This window comes from Coffea arabica, chromosome 2e (assembly GCF_036785885.1).
Source record: "Coffea arabica cultivar ET-39 chromosome 2e, Coffea Arabica ET-39 HiFi, whole genome shotgun sequence".
NCBI classification, from domain to species: Eukaryota; Viridiplantae; Streptophyta; class Magnoliopsida; order Gentianales; family Rubiaceae; genus Coffea; species Coffea arabica.
This window is the reverse complement of record NC_092313.1, coordinates 67,092,311-67,112,665: the sequence shown is the minus strand read 5'-3', so window position 1 is coordinate 67,112,665 and position 20,355 is coordinate 67,092,311. Positions and strand designations below refer to the sequence as shown.

Here is a 20,355-nt window from a genome sequence, read left to right as displayed (position 1 = left end):
TTCTCGTTAAACTCTCTCACGAAATTTGTCTAAATTCAAGGGGTCTAGTTTCTCTCCCACTTAATTCTCACTACATTCCACCAAGATCAAGCCGCTCCCTCAAATTGGAAAACGGCAAAGGTCACTTGCCGCTCTTCGATGTAATTTAGGGCAGTAAAGATATCGATCATCCTTTCGATCCAACCATCAGCTATCTCAAGATCAGGTCCTCACAAGAACTTAGGTGGAAAGAATTTTTGGAATCGTTCTAAAACTCTGTCAACTCCTCCCTCAAGACCCCAGGTTGAAACACGGGTTTTTGACCTTGCCTATCCACTATCCTCTCCAAGAGGCTAGTCATTCGGTTAATGATCGTAGCCACTTGGTCATCTACTTCAGCCATTCGCCCTCGATTTTGATCGATTGTTGATCCTTGGTCACCCCTTGCTCTTGGGGTTGCTTACGTCCCCGACCACAATCTCGACCTCGACTTCGATCATCCATGATTTTAATGCAAGTCTAAACATGCATAAGCAGAATTTAACTACATGTACAAGCTATAACACCAATTAAAAGTAAAATAAACATTTTATTCATGATAACAAGTCATAGACATGTACATCCGACCAAAAGAGTTCATAAGATTTTCCAAATTAGGGGAGATGGGTCAGATACACAAAATACAACATCCCAAGTTTCATCAAAAACATAAAATCTCAAAAGAAACCCCATCTATCAACTATCCCCTTACATAAAAAGGAAGGACTTTTGACGTGCACTATCCTAGTCCACAACAGAGCCAGTAGACTCGTTCTCATGAGCAGAACTAGCTGCATCTCCCTCTCTACGGGCTCCATCGCCCTGGCCTCCCACAGGTACATTAGTATCGATCACCTCATGGAGTAGCGCTCCACACTCGTCGATAATACTCCTAGCTCGGTCATTGACCTCTCTAACCACCCTAGTGAGGCGGCCATTAACTGCCTGCAGCTGCTCTCTATAAGCATTTGTCCTCTCTTGCTCCATCAATATGTCCTCTTGGAGCTCCTGAATCCTATCAGCCTGCATCCTCACGATGCCTCTCATCCTCTGAATCTCAATCCGAGCCCTACGGTTGGCTCCAGCTAACCTCCTCCTCTCATCATCTATGGCTAGGACCACTCGATCAGGATACAAGTAGGTCCTCCAACAGTCACAGGGTCGAATCTGATGTCCAGGTTCCCAACGCCGGAAAGGTCCTCCAGGTCCCTCTTGATAAGTGATAACTTGATGTGGCATCGCTGGATCCTCATTACCATTGTTCCCTCCTTCCATATCCTACATAACAACAGAAGAAGAAATTTAGATTTACTTACCAAGTTTAAACCCTAACACTTGTCAATACTTAAACAATTCCTAACTTAACAAGTCATTCTAGCACTCCTAGTACTTTATATCTACAAGACTTCCTATTCGGCCTAGATTACTCCGAAACTTAAGCTCTGATATCAACTGCGATGACCCCGTCTCTGCCAAGAGCGTACCCTAAGGTATCAGCAGGTCGCCTGCACAATTCTCGCCAAGACTCGATAACAAACCACAGAATCAAATCTAATATACAACCTTGCCACAAAATACACAAAATACAACTCATACATATAATTGTTTGCCAAAGCAACTTAAAATACAAAAGAAAATTTAAACTTACAATTCCCAATCAAAACAATATAATACCCTAAACACTTAGTCTAACTAAAACAAAAGCTAAGTGTTAATTCTCCGAATCACGATCCAATCATGCTAAGAAAAACAAAAGGAAGGGTATGAGCTTGCGCCCAGTGAAATCTAAGAAAGACATGCAATTTAATAAATCAATTATTTCACATATATAAGTCAACAAGAAGCATAATAAGAGGTATCATGTAAGCATATCATTAAAATCCATATATCAATCATGAAGGATACGAAGCACTGGCAAATACTTGATCAATCAGTAATTCAAGTAATTGACACTCCGTCAACTTTCATGCCTATGTTGAATCACCACTTCATGTCACTCCATTCATCTTTCACCCCTTACCGGGCCCGCACGCCAACAAAATTTCAAGAATTGGTATTACTCTAGTATATCGAGAACAGTATGGATCCAACACATATATATTACCTAAGGTTCGTTAATCGAATTGACCAAGCACTTGTCGGCCCAACCTCGAATAACTAGCCATTGGATTTTGGGGCCCCCACATATCAAGAATACCATGTCACATTCACTTATAACAATAATAATTTAGTAGGATCGAGTGCGATAAAATACACACTTGCCCGATTATAAACAAGTTCACAATCATGTCATTTTCTCAAACTTATTGACATATCAAGCATATATATAGTGCTACCATGTACATAGAACACTCACCAAGTAGCACTTAAGCGTCTACAAAAGAATCTCCTGCACCCTCAGATTGCAACCTTGGCAAACAATTACAACATATAAGTGAACCCTTAGTGTTCACCAAATCAATTCACTTAAACACGAAAACTTTGTTTTCAAATTAGTCGACTTTAGTGTCCTAGATACTTCAACCCATTTAGACTTTAAAAATCGACAATTTAAGTGAAAATACAACTTTTCAATAGAGCAATTGCATTTCGAAAGTTCAAACAAAGCTTTCCATTCCTACAGTTTTCTAGCATGCAATTCATAGCAAAAGTTCACTTTTCAATTACTTCATTCGTAGCTTTTGTCCCAAAATCATCTTATAAATAAGAATCACAGTTTTATAGGATTTCTTGAACTAAACCGACCAAAATTTCATTAAAACAATGAGCCAAATCAAATCAATCCATTACTTTGGAGGAAATCTTACTTTTTCCTCTTTTTAACTTCAAAAATTTAATCCAAAATCATTATATATACCAAGATCAAGTTCTAATAGAACCTTTTGAGCTAAAATTCATCCAAAATAGTTTTTAAAATAACAAAATTAAAGTTGGGGTTTTAGCTCACTATTTCGATTAATCTTAGGCCATTTTTCCAGCTTGCACAAGTCCACTTTTCCAACAAGATAATCCACCTTACCACTTTATTTTCTTACAAATTTTTCAACATACCTCAACCAACATACATAGAATCAAGTAGCATCAATTTCCTAAAAAAAATTCCAACTCAAGTGCACAAACAAGCCTCAAATTCAAAAAAGACAAAGTTGAAATTTTTGCCCATGATAATTGGCCATCTAAACCAAAAATTTCAACATACATACTCTTCAATTTTCACCAACAATCACCATAAATCACACTCAAATCCTCACAGTTTCATCAATCATTAATCCTAAGATATCAAGACGCAAAAATCCACCATAAATCATGCCGCACTCCATTTTTTACGATGAAAAGATATATTTGAAATCGTATTTACAAAAGATGTAATTTTATTTTAAAATAAGTGAAAAAGGACCTAAAATGAAATTTAAAAAAAAAGCGACGATTTGGGTCCTAAAATTTAGTCTAAAAAGAGTTTTTTAAGAAAAATAGGAGTCGCCACGTGGCATTGAATTTTGGTATACCAAGTCACCTAAAAATGTTTTTAACAAAAATAAAATAAAACCCTTTTTTTCACAACTCCAGGTCTTTAAAGATAAGAGAAAATGAATTCGGGAGTCACAATTGAAGAAAGAAAAGGCAAAGATTCGATTGACTCAAATCTAAGGCACTCTTTCAACCTAATCGAAATTAGTTGCGAGATTTAGTCAAAATTTCTTTAATCTAACTCCTAAATTTATCACGTTTGGGTGTTTCCTACATGGATGCAAATATAAATTTATAGAAAATATCGAAAGAGACAAAATATCCATTCAACGGTTTAATTGACACTAATCGCATTAATTGTGAAATCCAAACAAATCCCTTAAAAGGGGTCACAAGTATGCATAAACGAAATTCAAAGAAAAGAAGAAAAAAATTTAAATTATATATCTAGATATAAGTGGCCAAATAATAGGAATGCAACATAATGGGTACAGGAGACAAAAAATCGTGGCATAATTTTCTTATATAAGGATGAATGGGGTATTCAATGCATAAGGATGAATGGGGTATTTAAACTAAAAAGTTATAATCACTCATTTTCCTTGTTTGAAAAATAATTCTCCTAATATATACAAGCAAATGAACTCGCTTAAATCAAATGCAATTCTAAATTATATGATTAACACATATAGAGGGTAGGGAATAGAGGATAATATAATAGGAAATATCATGCAAATGAAAAAAATTCCTAAAAAATATGCATGAAAATGTAATAAATGTCACGCAAGAGATGAATCTAACGCATGAACGATCTAAGGATCTAGCATTGGACTAACCCATTTCTAAAAATCCTTACTAGCGTTGGACTAACATGTAAGCGGAGGGAGAAGCCACAACTAATGTTGGACTAGTGTGGTGATATCATGCATTAATAATACATAGTAAAACAAATAAGGCATAAATTAAAATAAATAAACAACTAAGAACACATAGCACGTAACACGTAAGCATAATATCTAGATGCAAAAATCTTAAAGAAAACGGGTAAAGCATATAACACATAAACCACATAAACACACAAAACCTACCTATTATAACAGGGAATCTAACTACAATCTAAAATAGGGAAATATAAAAAATAAAACCTATCCATTCTATCTATTATAATAGGAGACCTAATTACAATCTAAAGTAAGAAAACATGATAAAATAAACTTATTTATCTTATCTATTATATTGGTCTATCTAATTACAATTTTTTAAAAAGAAAATATTACCTATCTATTACATTTTGAAGTATTTAAACACCTCTCAAATAATTATAAAATTAATTAAACAAACATAAGAAAATTTGAATGATCATTTGAATCAAATAAATAACAAAGCATATAAAAATATATAAACACATAGGAGTACATAAGAACACGTAATTAACATTTAAATAATAATATGGGTACCTCCCTTTTGAAGTGGTGACTAAATGAAAGTCAAATTGTCCTATTTATACTCAAAAGAATCATGACACCAATTTAATTGAAAATAATACTAATGATAAAATACTAAATTCACATTAACACGTCAAACATAAAGGAATTTAAGAACATCTTAAAAATCACAATTTAAATATGTTCAAAAGTAACATAATTAGCTATTAAAGAAAAGAAACAATTATAACAAAGGGAGTCAAAATTCACTAGGGACTGAATTGTAAAAATTGAAAAAATTTTAGGTCAAAATTATAATTTTCAAAGTTTAGGGGTCAAAATTGAATAAAAGATAATGTTAGGGACCAAAATGTAATTAATTTAAGAACCTAAGTGAAAGAAATTTAAATTTTTTGGGCCACAGTGAAATTTCTCAAAAGACCAAGGACAAAATTGCAAAAAACGGCTTCTGATTTCTTAAGAGTAAAGACCATTGGGCCACTTTATGATTTATTGGGCAAAAATTCTCTTTGGCCCGAAGCAAAACAAAATTGAAAAGGAATGGATCAGCCAATAAGTTTACTAAGATAAGCCTGGTGAAAAGGGATTGGACTTGAACCCCAAACCCAAACCCAGATGAAAGCCCGGAAAAATAAAACTCTAGCCCAACCGAAAAATAAAGAGACCAGCCCACCAGAAAAAAAAATTAGCCCAATCCATTTTCTTTTCTTTTCTTCTTTTTTCCTTCTCCTTCCCATCCGTTGCATCTTCTTCTTCTGCTCCGGCCAACTGGAGCTCCAACCACCAGCTGCCATGGCCGCCACCGCCGTCACCGGCAAATTTTCCGGTCACCAAATTTCACTAAAATACACCCTCTCACTCGATTTTTCGCGTAGAATCCGTTTTTGAAGTTAGTTTTTACAAAAAATGAACCGAAAGTGGCGAAAATAGCAAAAGTCAGCCAAGTTTTTATTTTTTTTAAAACACTCAAACCTTCACCAAAAATCATAAAATTTATACTACAACACTCCTTACAACTTCTACAATACAACTATGATTTTAATTTGACAAGAAAACAACATAAAAGGGCTAAAATAAAGCAAAAACAGCCCCTAAAAATCCATTTTTTTGTTGCCTTTTAGACTACCAAATTGACAAAACTTAATTAAATAACCTCTCCAAACCATTAACTAGTCATGATTATTCATTTTAACAACAATATATGTACAAAATTAACATTTTTATTCGGTTTTCCATCTTGGCATTTTTTCAAACAGTTAACATGAATATACAAAAACCATTCTTCTTTTCCTAATTTTGTTCATGACCTATCTCAAAATTCAGCAACCCAACAACCAAGGAAGCCAGCAAAAGCAAAAGAAAATTAAACAATGAAGCATGAATTTAACGTGCTAAACAAAACTAAAAAATTTACCTCAATGTAGGGGCAATCCTTGGTTGAAGTTTTTGATGCAAATTCCCAAGCTCCAATTCTCCAACCGGTTGCTGCCACCCTTTTAGTTGTGTGCGAGTGTGTTGGGAAAATATTGGGAGAGAGGAGGGCCGAGGGTGAGAATGAGAGTTAGGGCTGGAGTTGTTTTTTTTTTTTTTTTTGTTAAGAAAATGAGAGAGAGCCGAGAGAAGAGTTGAGAGTTGGAGTCTTGGTTCTTGTCAAAAGGCAAAAAGAAATGAGTGAGTAGTTTTTTGTCAAATGATGAATTTTGACCCAAATGAAAAGAAAGGTGAACAGAGGTTGAGTGTAAAAATGGATTAATACTGCATTTGGCGAAACAAAATAATTATGATGATTTTTTATTTCCTGGTTTTCTTTTTGTTCTTTTTTTTTTGTTTTTTCTGTGTTTTGTTTTTTCTTTTCCTAAAATAAATCTGTAAAAATGAGTAAAATACGCATTAAAATGCAAGAAAATAAATAATTCATTAAATAGAAAAAATTCAAGAAAATATTAAAAATTGATAAAAATTTGATATCTACAAATCACACTCAAATTCTGGGTTTCAAGTAGATTGATGAAAGGATACCTTGGAACTTCAAGAATTTCAAAAAAATTTGAAGTCTCCCACTCTCTCTTCCTCTCTCTATATTGGCTTTTAGTTGTTTTTGGAGTTAAAATACAAAACACAAGAAAGGTTGTCAAGTCAACTTTGAATAGTGATCAAATAGTGTCCTCCACTTAAGGTTTCTTATTATCAACCTTTAGCTTTTCTAACCTTTCTTTTAACTCTCAAAATCTTTCTTAACTTCACTAATATCTTAACTTATTTTCTTTTAGGGTTTTGGCCAAATTCATTAATAAGTCACGAAAATAACAATTTTGAAGAAATTAATCGCTCAAAGGTTAAAATAAGTAAGTAAGAGAAACTCGTTTACCACTTAACAAGTAAATTCACTAAATGAATGCAATCTTTATAAAAATATAATTTAAATATAAATATAAATAGTTGGGAGGTGAGAAAATAATTTTCTGGGTCATCACACAAAACTTATTCTTTAAAAATCTCACATTACCACTTTACACTTTTAACTAAAATGGAAATTTGATTTCTGACCTACCACCGATGATATTCTTTTTTTTTTATTCAAAAAAATTATTTCTTTGTTTCCTCCTTATTCCTCCCAACACCTGTAAACTACCATTGTAGTATGTTCTGAATGATTTAGAATTTAGCAAAAGCTTAGAAAAGCATTGGTGAAGTAAATTAAGATAAAGAAGAATAACTAATTACAAAAATTTCCTGGTCCTTTAACCAGTTGAATAATTACTTTGATCAAGCCAAGTAGTTTGTAATATTTCAAATGCTTCAACAGTTAACTACTTAAGCTAAAATGTTTTATCTAGAGACAAGAAATTTGTTTAGGGAAAATCGAAAAACTCCCCTTCCTTGACTAACTATTGTGAAGTTAAAAAATTTAATATGTTTGCTGTTCTCTTATTCTTTAGTTATTGAATATGATAGTTGATCACAAAAAAAAAAATGGTCATTGAATATGTTTGCGAAGGGGGTCATTTACATATTATGTTCAAGACAAATGTGATTGCATGGTAAAAATATTTTAATCCTAAAACATAAACTAAAATTTGACATTGTGCTCCTATTTATTCTTGACGCAATGAAAAATTAAACCTGAAGTTCGATAAAACTAAGATATATATTAAAGAGTTAAGTTGATTTCTCATTCTCCAATAGCCAATATTGCACAACTTTCTTTTAGATCCCACCCCTATCCTTTCTTAAGGTTAAAAGTCGAGTTTCAGTGGTAGATCATCAGGCATGCAAACAAAGCTGAAACTTTAACAATTGATACCAAATTTTGGCTCCAGAAACTTGCATTCTAGTGACCGTTCTGTTCTTTAATTCTCCCTCTAATATTCAATATAGAATAGTGAGATAAAAGCACTACTTTGTGATGTGAAATATTATTTAGAATAATTACTGTAGCACTTTTTGTGATGTAATGTATATGAGATAAAAAGATAATTGGGAATATAAAGAGGTGAATTGAAAAATGTGTTTATGATGCAAGCGAAATATTATTTGGGATAAAAGCACTATCCAAACAAACCCCGTTTTCCCCTAACAACATCATCCCCAGTTGGTGGTGAATGCTTGAAATTGCTATTATTTATCGGAATTCAGCAGACCAACAATACATGTTAGATATATATACAGAGGAGAGTGCTGAAACAGAGACATGAAAACAAGTGCTTGGCAGGTTCCTCGCCAAAATTGCAGAACTCGCACATGCCAAGGCAAGAATTGAAACACGAGATTTCGTTAGAAATGCTTGACTGCTTCTAAAGCTTTCCAGAACCCAGAATAAGAACATGAGTACGCCGCTCCTAAGTAATCACCTATTCAAGAGTCGAGCAACTGATGAAATGAATTTCAAGCAATGTTTTAAGGAACTGATCCCAAGTAATCATTCAGTCAAATGTTTCAAAATCACATATAAAAGAGTCGAGCTGTAAGTGAAAAAAGGATATCTTTGATTCCAGTAAATTGTTACAAAATCTAAAAGGACCAATTCTTGCTGCAAATATATGATGTGGCCATGCTGCCTCTAGTTTAGAAAACTTTTTGCCTCGGCATCTGTAAAGATGGAACTGTCCAAGGATCTATCAGACGATTGCTTTGTGCACTCACGCAGTTGCTCTTGTTAGAGAACCAATTGAAGTTCAACCACGACATCTTGAAAATTGAAGTCAACAATGATCCAATGCAGGCTTGACGGATCTATAAAGCGTAAAGGGAGCAGAAAAAGAATGGGAAACAGAGTTAAACCGGTTGAAGACAAGACCACTGAAATAGTGCACTCCTTTCACATCTTTTTGCAGCAGTAAATGAATAAATACATATCACATGTCACACGTCCCTTACAATTCAACCTGTTCAAGTTTGTAAACTCAAAGTTCAAAATGGAGGTCAACCTCATCATTTGGGAAAAAACTCATCAAGCCTTTATACGAATCACAAAGGAACCTGTTACATCACAAACAAGGCAGCTAGTCAGAGAGTTATCTGTCTATTCAACGCCTTCCACTTTCATCACACTCCTGCATCAATGAAAAAGGAATGGAAGAAAAATGGGATGCAGTAAGCAGAAGTAACTCACATGTGGGAAGATTGGATATATCTGCAGAAACTGCACATGGAATTCCCAAGTTTGAAAGCGCTCCCCTTATGATTCCACACGGGAAGTAAAGATGCATTCCTATAGCTTGGGCTACTTTATTCTCAGCCATAGCAACAGGATCTTGAATAGAACCAGGAGTTTCCAGTGATGGATCCAGGGACATACGAGCAAGCCAGCGGAACTTATTATCTTGCAATACAAAGGTACCCTAGAAGAAAAGAACAACATACTTCAGCATTTCTCTCCAAATGTGTCGACATAAAATTCTCCCAACTTACTCCATGATTTGATACACTCAAATTTCTCCCGACTTACTCTATGATTTGTCTTCAAATTGTCTATCTGTTTCTTAAACAGCTCAGACCAGAAGTCCTTGCAGATAAACTTGATTGCCTCCAGATGATCGCTAAACCTTGGTCTATCCATGGTATACCTACCAAATATAATCATGTCAGCACTGGCAACCAAATTCTTTGGGTTTAGAGTATTAGATATCATAATTTTCTAATTAGTAATCAATATGTTATCATCCAGAATGCCTTGCTATAGCCAGAGAGAGGTGAACTTCCAAATTACATATTTGTAGGTACACTAATTCATCAAGTTAAAAATTAAAAATAGAAAAAAAAAACTAAATGAGAATTAAAATTAAAAAAATGAAACGGAAATCCAGAAGATAACAACAATGGTTACTACAATAGGAGCAGGGATCGATTCATATCTCTAAAATATTATGTTCCAAGCCTAATAAATTATGGCAAATTAACTTGAAACTAGCAAATAGAAGGAAAGTTGCCTGATTTCTTGTTATTAGATTTGACCAGAAATAAACTTAAAACTAGCAGGTTGAAGGAAAGTTACCTGATTTCTTGTTAGATTTAACTGACAACAAGGCCGACAAATAGAATAACAACAGTTACAAGACAACTACATGCATTGCTGACAAAGGTACTGCCATTAGCATGTCATATCACAATAACTAAACTTCAATAGTAATTTCCAAAGTGCTGTTACAACAAACTAATCACTCTTAACATGGTAGATGAGATTACAACAAAAGGACCGCGCTTATCATGGTAGAGAACAATTAATAAACCAATACGTACACACTGTAATGCAAGTTACAATTTGGAGCAGAGAACAAAGAAAAATGTAGTATCTCGACCATAAAGAAGTTAGAGCACATTCCAAGTTTAAACAGGATATTATAGTTCATCAGACAAAACTTCCATAATTTTCCATCACTTTCCACTAGGACCCGTTGGTTCTTCATTCGATTTTTTGTTTATTTCCTTAAGTCACAACTTGTATAGGAAGTTCTTCATTCGATTTTTTGTTTATTTCCTTGAGTCACAACTTGTATAGGTAAAGTTCTTATGAGAATTTGCCGTTGAAGAATTAGGCCACAACATTGATGAATCTCATGCTTAATAACAGCAATTTGCAGTTTCATATTTGTTGCTCAAAGAATGTAACTTCTGGCCAAACTGCAAATTTTAGAAGCAAATTCTTTACGTGATTTTGGCCTTTTTTGGTTTGAAGGTATTCAAGTTTCTAAACACTAATTCTAAGTAGAACTTTTTATTCAATTCAAAACTTATTCAAAAGTCGACAAAGTTAACAATTTCATATAAGTTTCATTTGGCCAGGGTGAAAACGATCAAGGGAAGAGGTATCATAAATTACTGAAAGTGGACAGAAGCACTATCTGAGAACTCTATGCCCTATGATAGAGAAGTAAAGACAAGAACTTGTACAAAGGAAATGATATCATGCCACAGTTCTCCATTTCTTTTTTCTCAGCTTCTCATCAGAAAACAAGATATGTGTGATGCAATATATGCACTTGCATACAACATAACATGGAGGTTTTATACAGTTCTATTTTTCAGCACTTTCTTGTGCAGGTGGAAGCTGAATCAGAAATTTAACAGGAGAAAATCTGAAAACATATCTATTTGCAAATTTGAAAAAAAAAATTACTTGAGCACCAGGTTAGGTTTTTTGCGTCAAAACATGGAAATCTACTGATTCCCATCCGTTGTAAAACCTCCACCTTCAACAGGAAGCATCAGTTTTTATATTTACCTGCTCCTTGTGCAAAGTACATTTTTCCAGCAGCCTTCAATAGGTATAACAGAATTGAATTTTGACATTGCACAAAGTAAATTCAAGTTAATTCTGCATGAAGAGAAGAAAACCAATGCTATATCTTCTTTAAGTTTTTGACTAATCTGAGCAAACCCATGTATTCATTGCATTAGTTGTCCTTTTTTCACACTTGTAGGAAGGACTACCAAAAAATTCAAGTCAAATGATTCTTAAGTGTCAGTAAGAGATCAACTCATAGGCAAGCAGCCTCTCATAATTTGTGCTGTTAAAAAATCCGACACTATTTTTTCTTCCACCCATAATTTAAACAGGTTAACAGGATAACCCAGATATATTGCTGAAACAGCCAGCTATAGATTGCTTAAATAGCCAAGCTTGGTCTTTTGATGAGACTTAATAAGATTCTATGATGTCATACTTAAGGTGATCCAAGCATTTGCAGCACAGAAAGGAATTCCAATGCAGTAGCAGACAACAGATTAGGGGCTACATTGATTTGGGAAAAAAAATTAAAAATTGTGTCAGCATATGTTTCAGATAGTATGACCACATGGCTTAGATATTGCACCACTATCACCCCATTACAAATGCAAAGATCCAGATGCATTCTTTCTCAAAGTGAGCGCCAGAGTTTGTTGCAATGTCAGATCCTAAATCCACAGTAGTATATACAAGTGCTAAAAACAAATATAACATTGCTGAACTCCACAATTAGAAAATGCATCTTCGATCCTAGTCATAGTAGTCAACCACAGAAAACAGAATATTTCCACCATACTCAAGATAAACCCATGACAATTTAGCGAAACAAGAAGCATCGATACCCACGAAAATTAGGTAAACAAAAGACATTATAGCATGGATATGACCCAATTATTTGGTCATACAAGCAAATTACTTAGTCGCAAGCTATGGGAACCTTCAATTCATGCCGCAATTTTTTTCAATCAAAACAGAAGAGAAACCTTTAAACAGTATCGCATCAAAAAGGTCTATACGCAATTCAATCTATCAAAGAAACCAATGAACTAAACAAAACTTAAATTCTAGAACGATACACAATGAATTACAACAACAGTAAAACCCTAATTCAAACAGTTGATCTTCAAATCACCATTTTGAAACTCTCACCTTAATATCCTCAACAATTACAATATCAATTGCCCACATGGGATCAACACTTGCATACACAATTGGATAAAAAAATCTCAGGAGATATCATATAAACTTTGAACAAGCTCTACAAGAACAAGTAGTAGTGGGTAAAGAAAATTGTAGTGAGAAGTAACCTCTCGGAGAGCTGGTGGCCGACTTGGAAGCCGATGGCTTCGATCCGACGGGCGGCAAGCTCTGGCTTGCTGGCGTAGAATCCATTGCAGTATGAAGAGACTATCTCTGTTAGCAGACTTTCGACGCAGCTCTCTGCTACCTCTCTCACCATTTCGTCTTTGTTTTACTGTGTTTTTTTGGGTGCGTGAAACGGAGAAGAGAGAGACAGAGAGAGAGAGAGAGACTTGGTTTGGAGGTGTGGTGTATTCGACCCGAATCCGAGTTCCTTTTTTCTTTTCTTTTTTTAAAATAAAACCCGTTATGCTTTTTCGGATTGGAAATTTTTGGGCAAAATCCAACCCGACTACCCATACAGGGTGATTTTGTAGCTTATATATAAGTTTAAGGGTTAATCGCACTTTATCCCCTTTAAGTATAGGCCGTTTCACACTTTACCCCCCAACGTTTATTTTTCCTCAGTTTACACCCTCCGTAGCAATTGCACCGTTAAAAACTTCAAGATTTCGAAATTGCCATACGAAAAGGGTTGTTGGTTTTAGCTGACAAAAATGCCCCTCAATGGTGTATGATGCTTTTAGCCTACTTTTTCCCTCAAAGAGCCGTTGGTTGGGTTCTATAAAAAGTGGTATTTTGCAGCCAATTTTTCTCATACATTTTAGCAGATTCCAAAGTTCCTAAAATTTCTCTCCAAAGTTCCTAAAATTTCTCTTTGTCAATCAAAAGCATCATAAAATGTCACAAAGTGCTTCAAATAATGTTGAAAAATCACCCCCAAAAATGTGTGGATGTGGTAAAGAGGCACCATTGTGCACCTCTTGGACACTTGAAAATCCGGGAAGAAGATTTTACGGCTGCTCAAATTACAATGTAAGAATTTTTCATTAATAATTTTTAATATTGTCTTTAATTTGGCTCTATACCTGAATAAGTTAGAAAGAGGTTAAACAACTAATTTTTTTTTTTATTTAGAACCGACATGCATGTGGGCCTTTTCATGGGTAGATCCTGAAGTTTGTAACAAAACAAAAGAAGTAAGTGCAGTGCTGCAATCTAGACTGGTGGAGCAAAAGGAGAAACTAATGTACTTGCAAAGGGAGCATGAAAAATTGGCAAATAAGCATGAAAAATTGAAAAGCAGATATGAAGCCTTAGAAACAGGAAGGATGTTGCTGCGATATGTTTATTAGTCAAAAAAGAGGTGTGGAAAGGTGGGGAAACAGGAGGTGTAAGTGATTGTAGCCACAAACGGTAGGGAAAATGTGTTGGATGGGCACGTGTAAAGGTCTTTTGTGACCTGGAACCTGAAGACTTGTTGGGCGTTGCAGTTAAGCAGAAAGGGGATAGGAAAAGTTGAGGGGATTCCAACCGTAAATGTGAAATGTGGGGCTCTTTTATTCAACAACGGGTTTATTTTTATGTTATCCGATAAATAAATTAGAATTTAAGGAAAATGGGCACTGTGTGAGTATAATGAACGAAAGTCATAAAGAGCTGGTATTTTATTCAACAACGGGTTTAAATTTATTTTTAACGGACAAGTAAATTTCTATTTAAGGCACCTTGGGTACTGTGTGAGTATAATGGACGAAAGACATAAAGAGTTGGTCTTTTATTTAACAACGAGTTTATTTTTATTTTATCCGATAAATAAATTTCTATTTAATGCACCTTCGGTACTATGTTGTTGTAATGGAGGGAAGCCATAATGAACTTGTTTTTTGTTCAACAACAAGTTAATTTTTAGGGTTAATCACATTTTATCCCCTTAAAGAATACCCCATTTCTCAGTTTGCCCCCTAACCTTTAATTTTGCTCATTTAACCCCCTTTAGGACAAAATTGCCCTTGCATTATTTTGACTTTTCATTTACCTTGTTTTTCTTTTATTTCTTTTTCTCTTTCTTCTTTATTTAATTCTTCTTCTTTCCCACAAAAATCTTCACCTTAATTATTGAAATTAGAAAAGAAGAATTGCAGAGATCTATCTTCTCCTTAAATGATTAAAAAAATATTCAAATCACTTTTCTAAATTTTTTTAGCCTTTCAATTCTTTTAATTTTGGATTTTTCTCTTTCCTTTCTAGTTTCTCATTTTATTTCCAAGAAAATATCTTAAGATGAAATTGTGACCTGATTAATAATCATCAATTGAAATTTGTGACACGTGGCATCATACAAAAAATCAAAATTAGTTTTTGATGCCTTTTAAACCTTCACCCAAAAATATGCAATTACAAACTAAAAAAAAAAAAAATTCGTTGAAATGGAATTTCTATTGGGAAGGATGAAGAGAGAAGAAAGAGAAAAAGAAATAAAAGAAAGGGAAACCATTTCATCTTATGATATTTTCTTGAGAATAAAATGAGAAACTAGAAAGGAAAGAGAAAACCCCAAAATTAAAAGAATTGAAAGGCTAAAAAAATTGTATTTTAGGAAAGTGATTTGAATTTTTTTTAATCATTTTAAGGAGAAGATAGATCGCTGCAATTCCTCTTTTTTAATTTCAATCATTAAGGTGAAGATTTTTGTGGGAAAGAGGAAGAATTAAATAAAGAAAAAAGAGAAAAAGAAATAAAAGAAAGAAAAACAAGGTAAATGAAAAGTCAAAATAATGCAAGGGCAATTTTGTCCTAAAGGGGGTTAAGTGAGCAAAATTGAAGGTTAGGGGGTAAACTGAGAAATGGGGTATTTTTTAAGGGGATAAAATGTGATTAACCCTAATTTTTATTATATCCGATAACTAAATTTTTGTTTAAGAAAAATGGGTACTCTATTCTTATAATGGACGAAAACTTTGAAAAGTGGGACTCTTTTATTCAACAACGGGTTTATTTTTATGTTATCCAACAAATAAATTAGTATTTAAGAAAAATGGGTACTCCGTGAGTATAATGGACGAAAGGCATAAAGAGCTGGTCTTTTATTCAACAATGGGTTTAAATTTATTTTATCCGATAAATAAATTTATATTTAAGGCACCTTGGGTATTCTGTGAGTATAATGGACGAAAGGTATAAAGAGCTGATCTTTTCTTCAACAACGGATTTATTTTTATTTTATCCGATAAATAAATTTCTATTTAAGGCACCTTGGGTACTATGTTGTTGTAATGGAGGAAAGCCATAAAGAGCTGATTTTTATTCAACAACGAGTTAATTTTTATTATATCCGATAACTAAATTTTTGTTTAAGAAAAATGGGTACTCTGTTCTTATAATGAATGAAAGCTTTGAAAAGTGAGGCTCTTTTATTCAACAACGGATTTATTTTTATGTTATCCGACAAATAAATTAGTATTTAAGGAAAATGGGTACTCTGTAAGTATAATGGACGAAAGCCATAAAGAGCTGGTCTTTTATTCAACAATGGGTTTAAATTTATTTTATTCGATAAATAAATTTTTAAACTGCCTACTCCTATTATAGGTGACACTTGCTTTTTTACAAATATTCCCTTCATCCTCCGTACATGTCAGCTTGCAACGTGTCTGCTTCTTTGCCATATTCTTTATCTTTTCACACATGTCTTATATTAGTTGAATACACTACAGAATTTACCTAGAAACAGAAGTCTATGTCTTACAAGTTGAAAACCAACAGCTACAGCAACAATACATGATGGTCAAAGCTACTCGATCTTCATCATGGAGAAAAACACTAGCCATTACATTTCTGATTGCTAGCATTATGTATATGTACTCTATTTCAGAACCAAAAGGTAACAAAAATCTGTTTTATCTACCATAGTTGTAAGCAAATATATATGAAAGAAAATTATATTAAGTTAAAAGCATTTTGCACATCAGATTACATCTTAGCATGTGTCTGCATGGCCACCCAAACAAAGGCCATTTTAGTAGAACCTAACCAAAACATATGGGCTTTTGTTGTCTTGCACAAGTCCAGCACATGCATGGACACATGGAATTCCTGTCATATCCCACTCATTACATGTGCAAGACCTTTGAACTGCATTAACAGCAAAAGTTCCTACTATACCAGTCACCTCATACATCTCTCTTGTAGACACAAGTGCATCAAACTGAGCTACCTGTTTTTTCCTCTCTTCATTTTTCTGACAAATCCTAGAACAAATATGAGACTTCATCTTTTGAATCCAGTCTCTTTTTTCTTGAAATCTACACATTATCTGCCTTCGAATGGCTTCAAACATAGTTAAAAGAGGCTCCTCCCTAGCATCTTTAATGTATTGATTAAAGCTCTCACATATATTATTACTTAAAAGGTCACATTTTGTCCTTGGGGAAAAGGTGTGTCTAGCCCATAGGTTAGCTGGTATGGAACTAAGCCATGCATGTGCTTCTGGGGCTACTAATTGCAACTCTCTCATTTTGCTTTCATAGTGACTGGGTGAATAAGCCCTAGCTGCCCCCCACATTAAATCTCTTAGGTGCTTATCCTTGAATTTCAGCTTGAAGTTAGCATACATGTGTCTAACACAGAATCGATGCTCCACTCTAGGATACTTATTCTCAATGCAATCAATTAATCCCTGACATAAAAACATAAATCACAGCAATTAGTGACAGGAGTGAGTGAAGAATAAAGGAAAGTAAATCAGATTGTAGTGGTGCTGACCTTTTGTCTATCTGATAGAAATACCCAACCCCTTTCAATTGGAGTCCCAATAGCATCGGTAAAGCTGTCCAAAAACCACCCCCAACTATCTTTGCACTCAGACTCAACAAGAGCCATAGCAATTGGGAACATCTGGTTATGAGCATCCCTACCAATTGCAGACATAAGCTGCCCTCCTATGATCCCCTTAAGATGACATGCATCCAGCCCTATTATAGGCCTACATGCATTTACAAAACCTTCCTTTTGTGCAGTAAACATCACAAATATTCTCTTGAAGATTGGACTTTTACAAAGTTGGGGTTGTTCAGTTACAATAAATGCCATTGAACCTGGATTTCTTTGTAGAAGTGTTGCACAATGTCTCTTAATCTTGCATACTGCTTTGCACATAACCCTTTCACTACTTCCTCTGCTTTCTCTCTTGCTCTATACATTTGAGAGTTTGTACAGTTCATGTTATACTTCCTTTTTATGCTCTTCTTGAACCCTTTTACTTTCATATTCGGATGGTCAGCAATCTCCTCCGTAAACATCCTAGACAGCCACCTAGAATTTTGGGTGACAATCTACTTCACCACCATCCCTCTCTTCATCATCTATAGGATCACATGCATCATTTAAATCATCCCCATCTAGGAAAAAATCAAAATCAGAGTCATATTCAACTTTCCTACGACCATCCCTATTACCTTCCTGTGAAGCATCTGAAGCATCACTTTTGGCCTCATCATTTTGGGGTTGTTCAGCATTAGGATTTAGATTTTGTTCACCATCAACCTCAATATTATCCTCTACAACAGTTCGATCAGCATGCATATCTTCTTCAGGGATTTCACCAACATAAAGTTGTATGATGCTTTGAGTTCTATTTGCCTCAAACATTTCTAAAACTATATCTGGTTATTGTTTAACAGTTTAAGACCAACTTGAAGGTCAAGATTTCTAACCCTATAGTACAATGATGTTTCATGTGAAATTCCAGCGTCTTTAAAAACATCTCTTAACTCAAAAATTGACATCAAATCAGGGTCAACATCATAAAAATTAGCAACTTCTCCCCCCACATACTGTAAATTTGGGACATGGGCAAAATGACCTCTGTAGTGAACCTCTGAAACATAGGTTTTAAAATCCATTCTTCTGTAATCACACAAAGGCAACTTTTTTAGTGCATGCATAGGTAATACAGAGCAGACATCTTTTATTGTCCCACAAAAATAAAAAATCCTAGTTTGTCTATCTAACAGGACATATAACCAACCAAAGTAAACAAAGAATCCAGCAAATTAATAATTAAAAAAGACAATAGTTGCTAAAAACCCATCATTTTCATCCTAACTCAACAATGACATAGCATATCTTCAAGAGACCACACCAACAGATGATTCAAACAAATAATTGTCTACACATTAAAGCCCATGCAACCATTAAAAAAACCCATACCATTGTTTTTGTGCAATACAATTGATTAAAAATTAGAAATTTCTAAAATCGAGAAAAAATTGCAAAATCGAACCTTAAGGGCTGCCCAAGCTCTCATAATCTCCTTTCACAAACTTCAAATTCAATTATGCCGTCTGCTAACAACTTCATCGATTGCATCGATTGCCCGTTTTTCCATTCAAGATGTTGGTGAATTTTCAAGTTTTTTAATGGAGGTTTTGCTAAGGATTCGGCCACAAGTGAAGAGAAAGCGACCCGACAATGGCAAAAGGGAAGAGAAAGTGACCCGACAATAACAAAAGGGAACCTTTTGTCTGTTCCCTTTTGTGTTCCCTAATTTTTTTTTTTCTGTCCCGTGCCAGATGGAGGGAAATTTCCCTCCATTATTCCTGGGTAATTTTGGAAACTTGCATTTCATAAACCAGCATATATGGGTATTTTGGGTTGTTCAATATTTTCATAAGGATGTTATTGTCTTTTCAATATTCCGTTTATGTCCATTAGAGTTGACTGTTAGTTTTTGGGGTAAATTGAGAAAAAACAAACGTTGGGGGGTAAAGTGAGAAACGACCTATACTTAAAGGGGATAAAGTGCGATTAACCCTTTTTTTAGCATATACATGAGTTGAATTTGTTGAATTCATGAAGTCAATTTTGTTTAATAATTTGCTAAATTTGAGCACCGAACTGAAATATTTAATTTTATGTATGTTATGTATTTAACTACCAAAAGTCTTATTTTACTATTAATAGTAATATTAAATTAGCTTTTCAAATAGTACTTTTCAAATATTTGAGTTTGTCAATATCGAAAAGTAATATTACTTTGCACTTTCTGTTATGAGCTTCGGAAATAAAGTCTTGGTCGAGTGGGAGGTCAAGGGTTCAAATCTTGTTTCTCATAACTTTGCTACTATGTAATTTTACCAAATCCATACGAGTGTACAATATATCTGTCTAGTCCGATGGTTAATCGATTTTTTCTTTGATCCAATTGGACCTCCTCATAAAATAAGTTAGAGTAGGAGTAAGAATATAGTAGATTGTAATAATTGACCAAAAAAAACTTAATGTAAAATGCACATAATTTATTAATTTTAAGTACTTAATGAAGTTGTCAAACACCCGAATAATAAGCATATAAGCCAACTACATTTCATGCTTGACTTGAGCCAACACTATGGAAATTAATTTGAGATTTGATTGATTAAGTGGTAGTTGAAAAAATAATAAAGCATTTTTAATTCAAGTTCTTGTTCGCTTATATTTTTTTTTTCTTTTTGTCATTTTTGTTTACGGAGACTTCGAACCTTATAAAAGTATAGTGAAAGCAAAAGTACTTTACCA

The 20,355-nt window shown here is 34.1% G+C and overlaps 3 protein-coding genes across 3 annotated transcripts; all 3 read right to left on the bottom strand.

Moving 5' to 3' along the window:
* Window positions 1-548: 548 nt before the first annotated feature.
* On the bottom strand, window positions 549-6,605 carry LOC113732720 (uncharacterized). The gene is made up of 2 exons (XM_027258658.2): window positions 6,346-6,605; window positions 549-1,296 (listed from the first exon to the last, which is right to left on the bottom strand). Exon 2 carries the CDS (start codon window positions 1,291-1,293, stop codon window positions 763-765), a length of 531 nt encoding a protein of 176 aa, XP_027114459.1. The 5' UTR covers window positions 1,294-1,296; window positions 6,346-6,605; the 3' UTR covers window positions 549-762.
* A 2,197-nt stretch (window positions 6,606-8,802) lies between these two features.
* LOC113732718 (uncharacterized) lies at window positions 8,803-13,231 on the bottom strand. The gene is made up of 5 exons (XM_027258657.2): window positions 12,966-13,231; window positions 9,880-9,997; window positions 9,544-9,772; window positions 9,359-9,410; window positions 8,803-9,164 (listed from the first exon to the last, which is right to left on the bottom strand). Exons 1-4 carry the CDS (start codon window positions 13,115-13,117, stop codon window positions 9,382-9,384), a joined length of 528 nt encoding a protein of 175 aa, XP_027114458.1. The 5' UTR covers window positions 13,118-13,231; the 3' UTR covers window positions 8,803-9,164; window positions 9,359-9,381.
* Window positions 13,232-16,723: 3,492 nt separating this feature from the next.
* LOC113729339 (uncharacterized) lies at window positions 16,724-19,330 on the bottom strand. The gene is made up of 3 exons (XM_072081472.1): window positions 19,082-19,330; window positions 17,563-18,705; window positions 16,724-17,476 (listed from the first exon to the last, which is right to left on the bottom strand). The coding sequence occupies exons 2-3, from the start codon at window positions 17,953-17,955 to the stop codon at window positions 16,817-16,819; spliced, it is 1,053 nt and encodes a 350-aa protein (XP_071937573.1). The 5' UTR covers window positions 17,956-18,705; window positions 19,082-19,330; the 3' UTR covers window positions 16,724-16,816.
* Window positions 19,331-20,355: the final 1,025 nt, after the last annotated feature.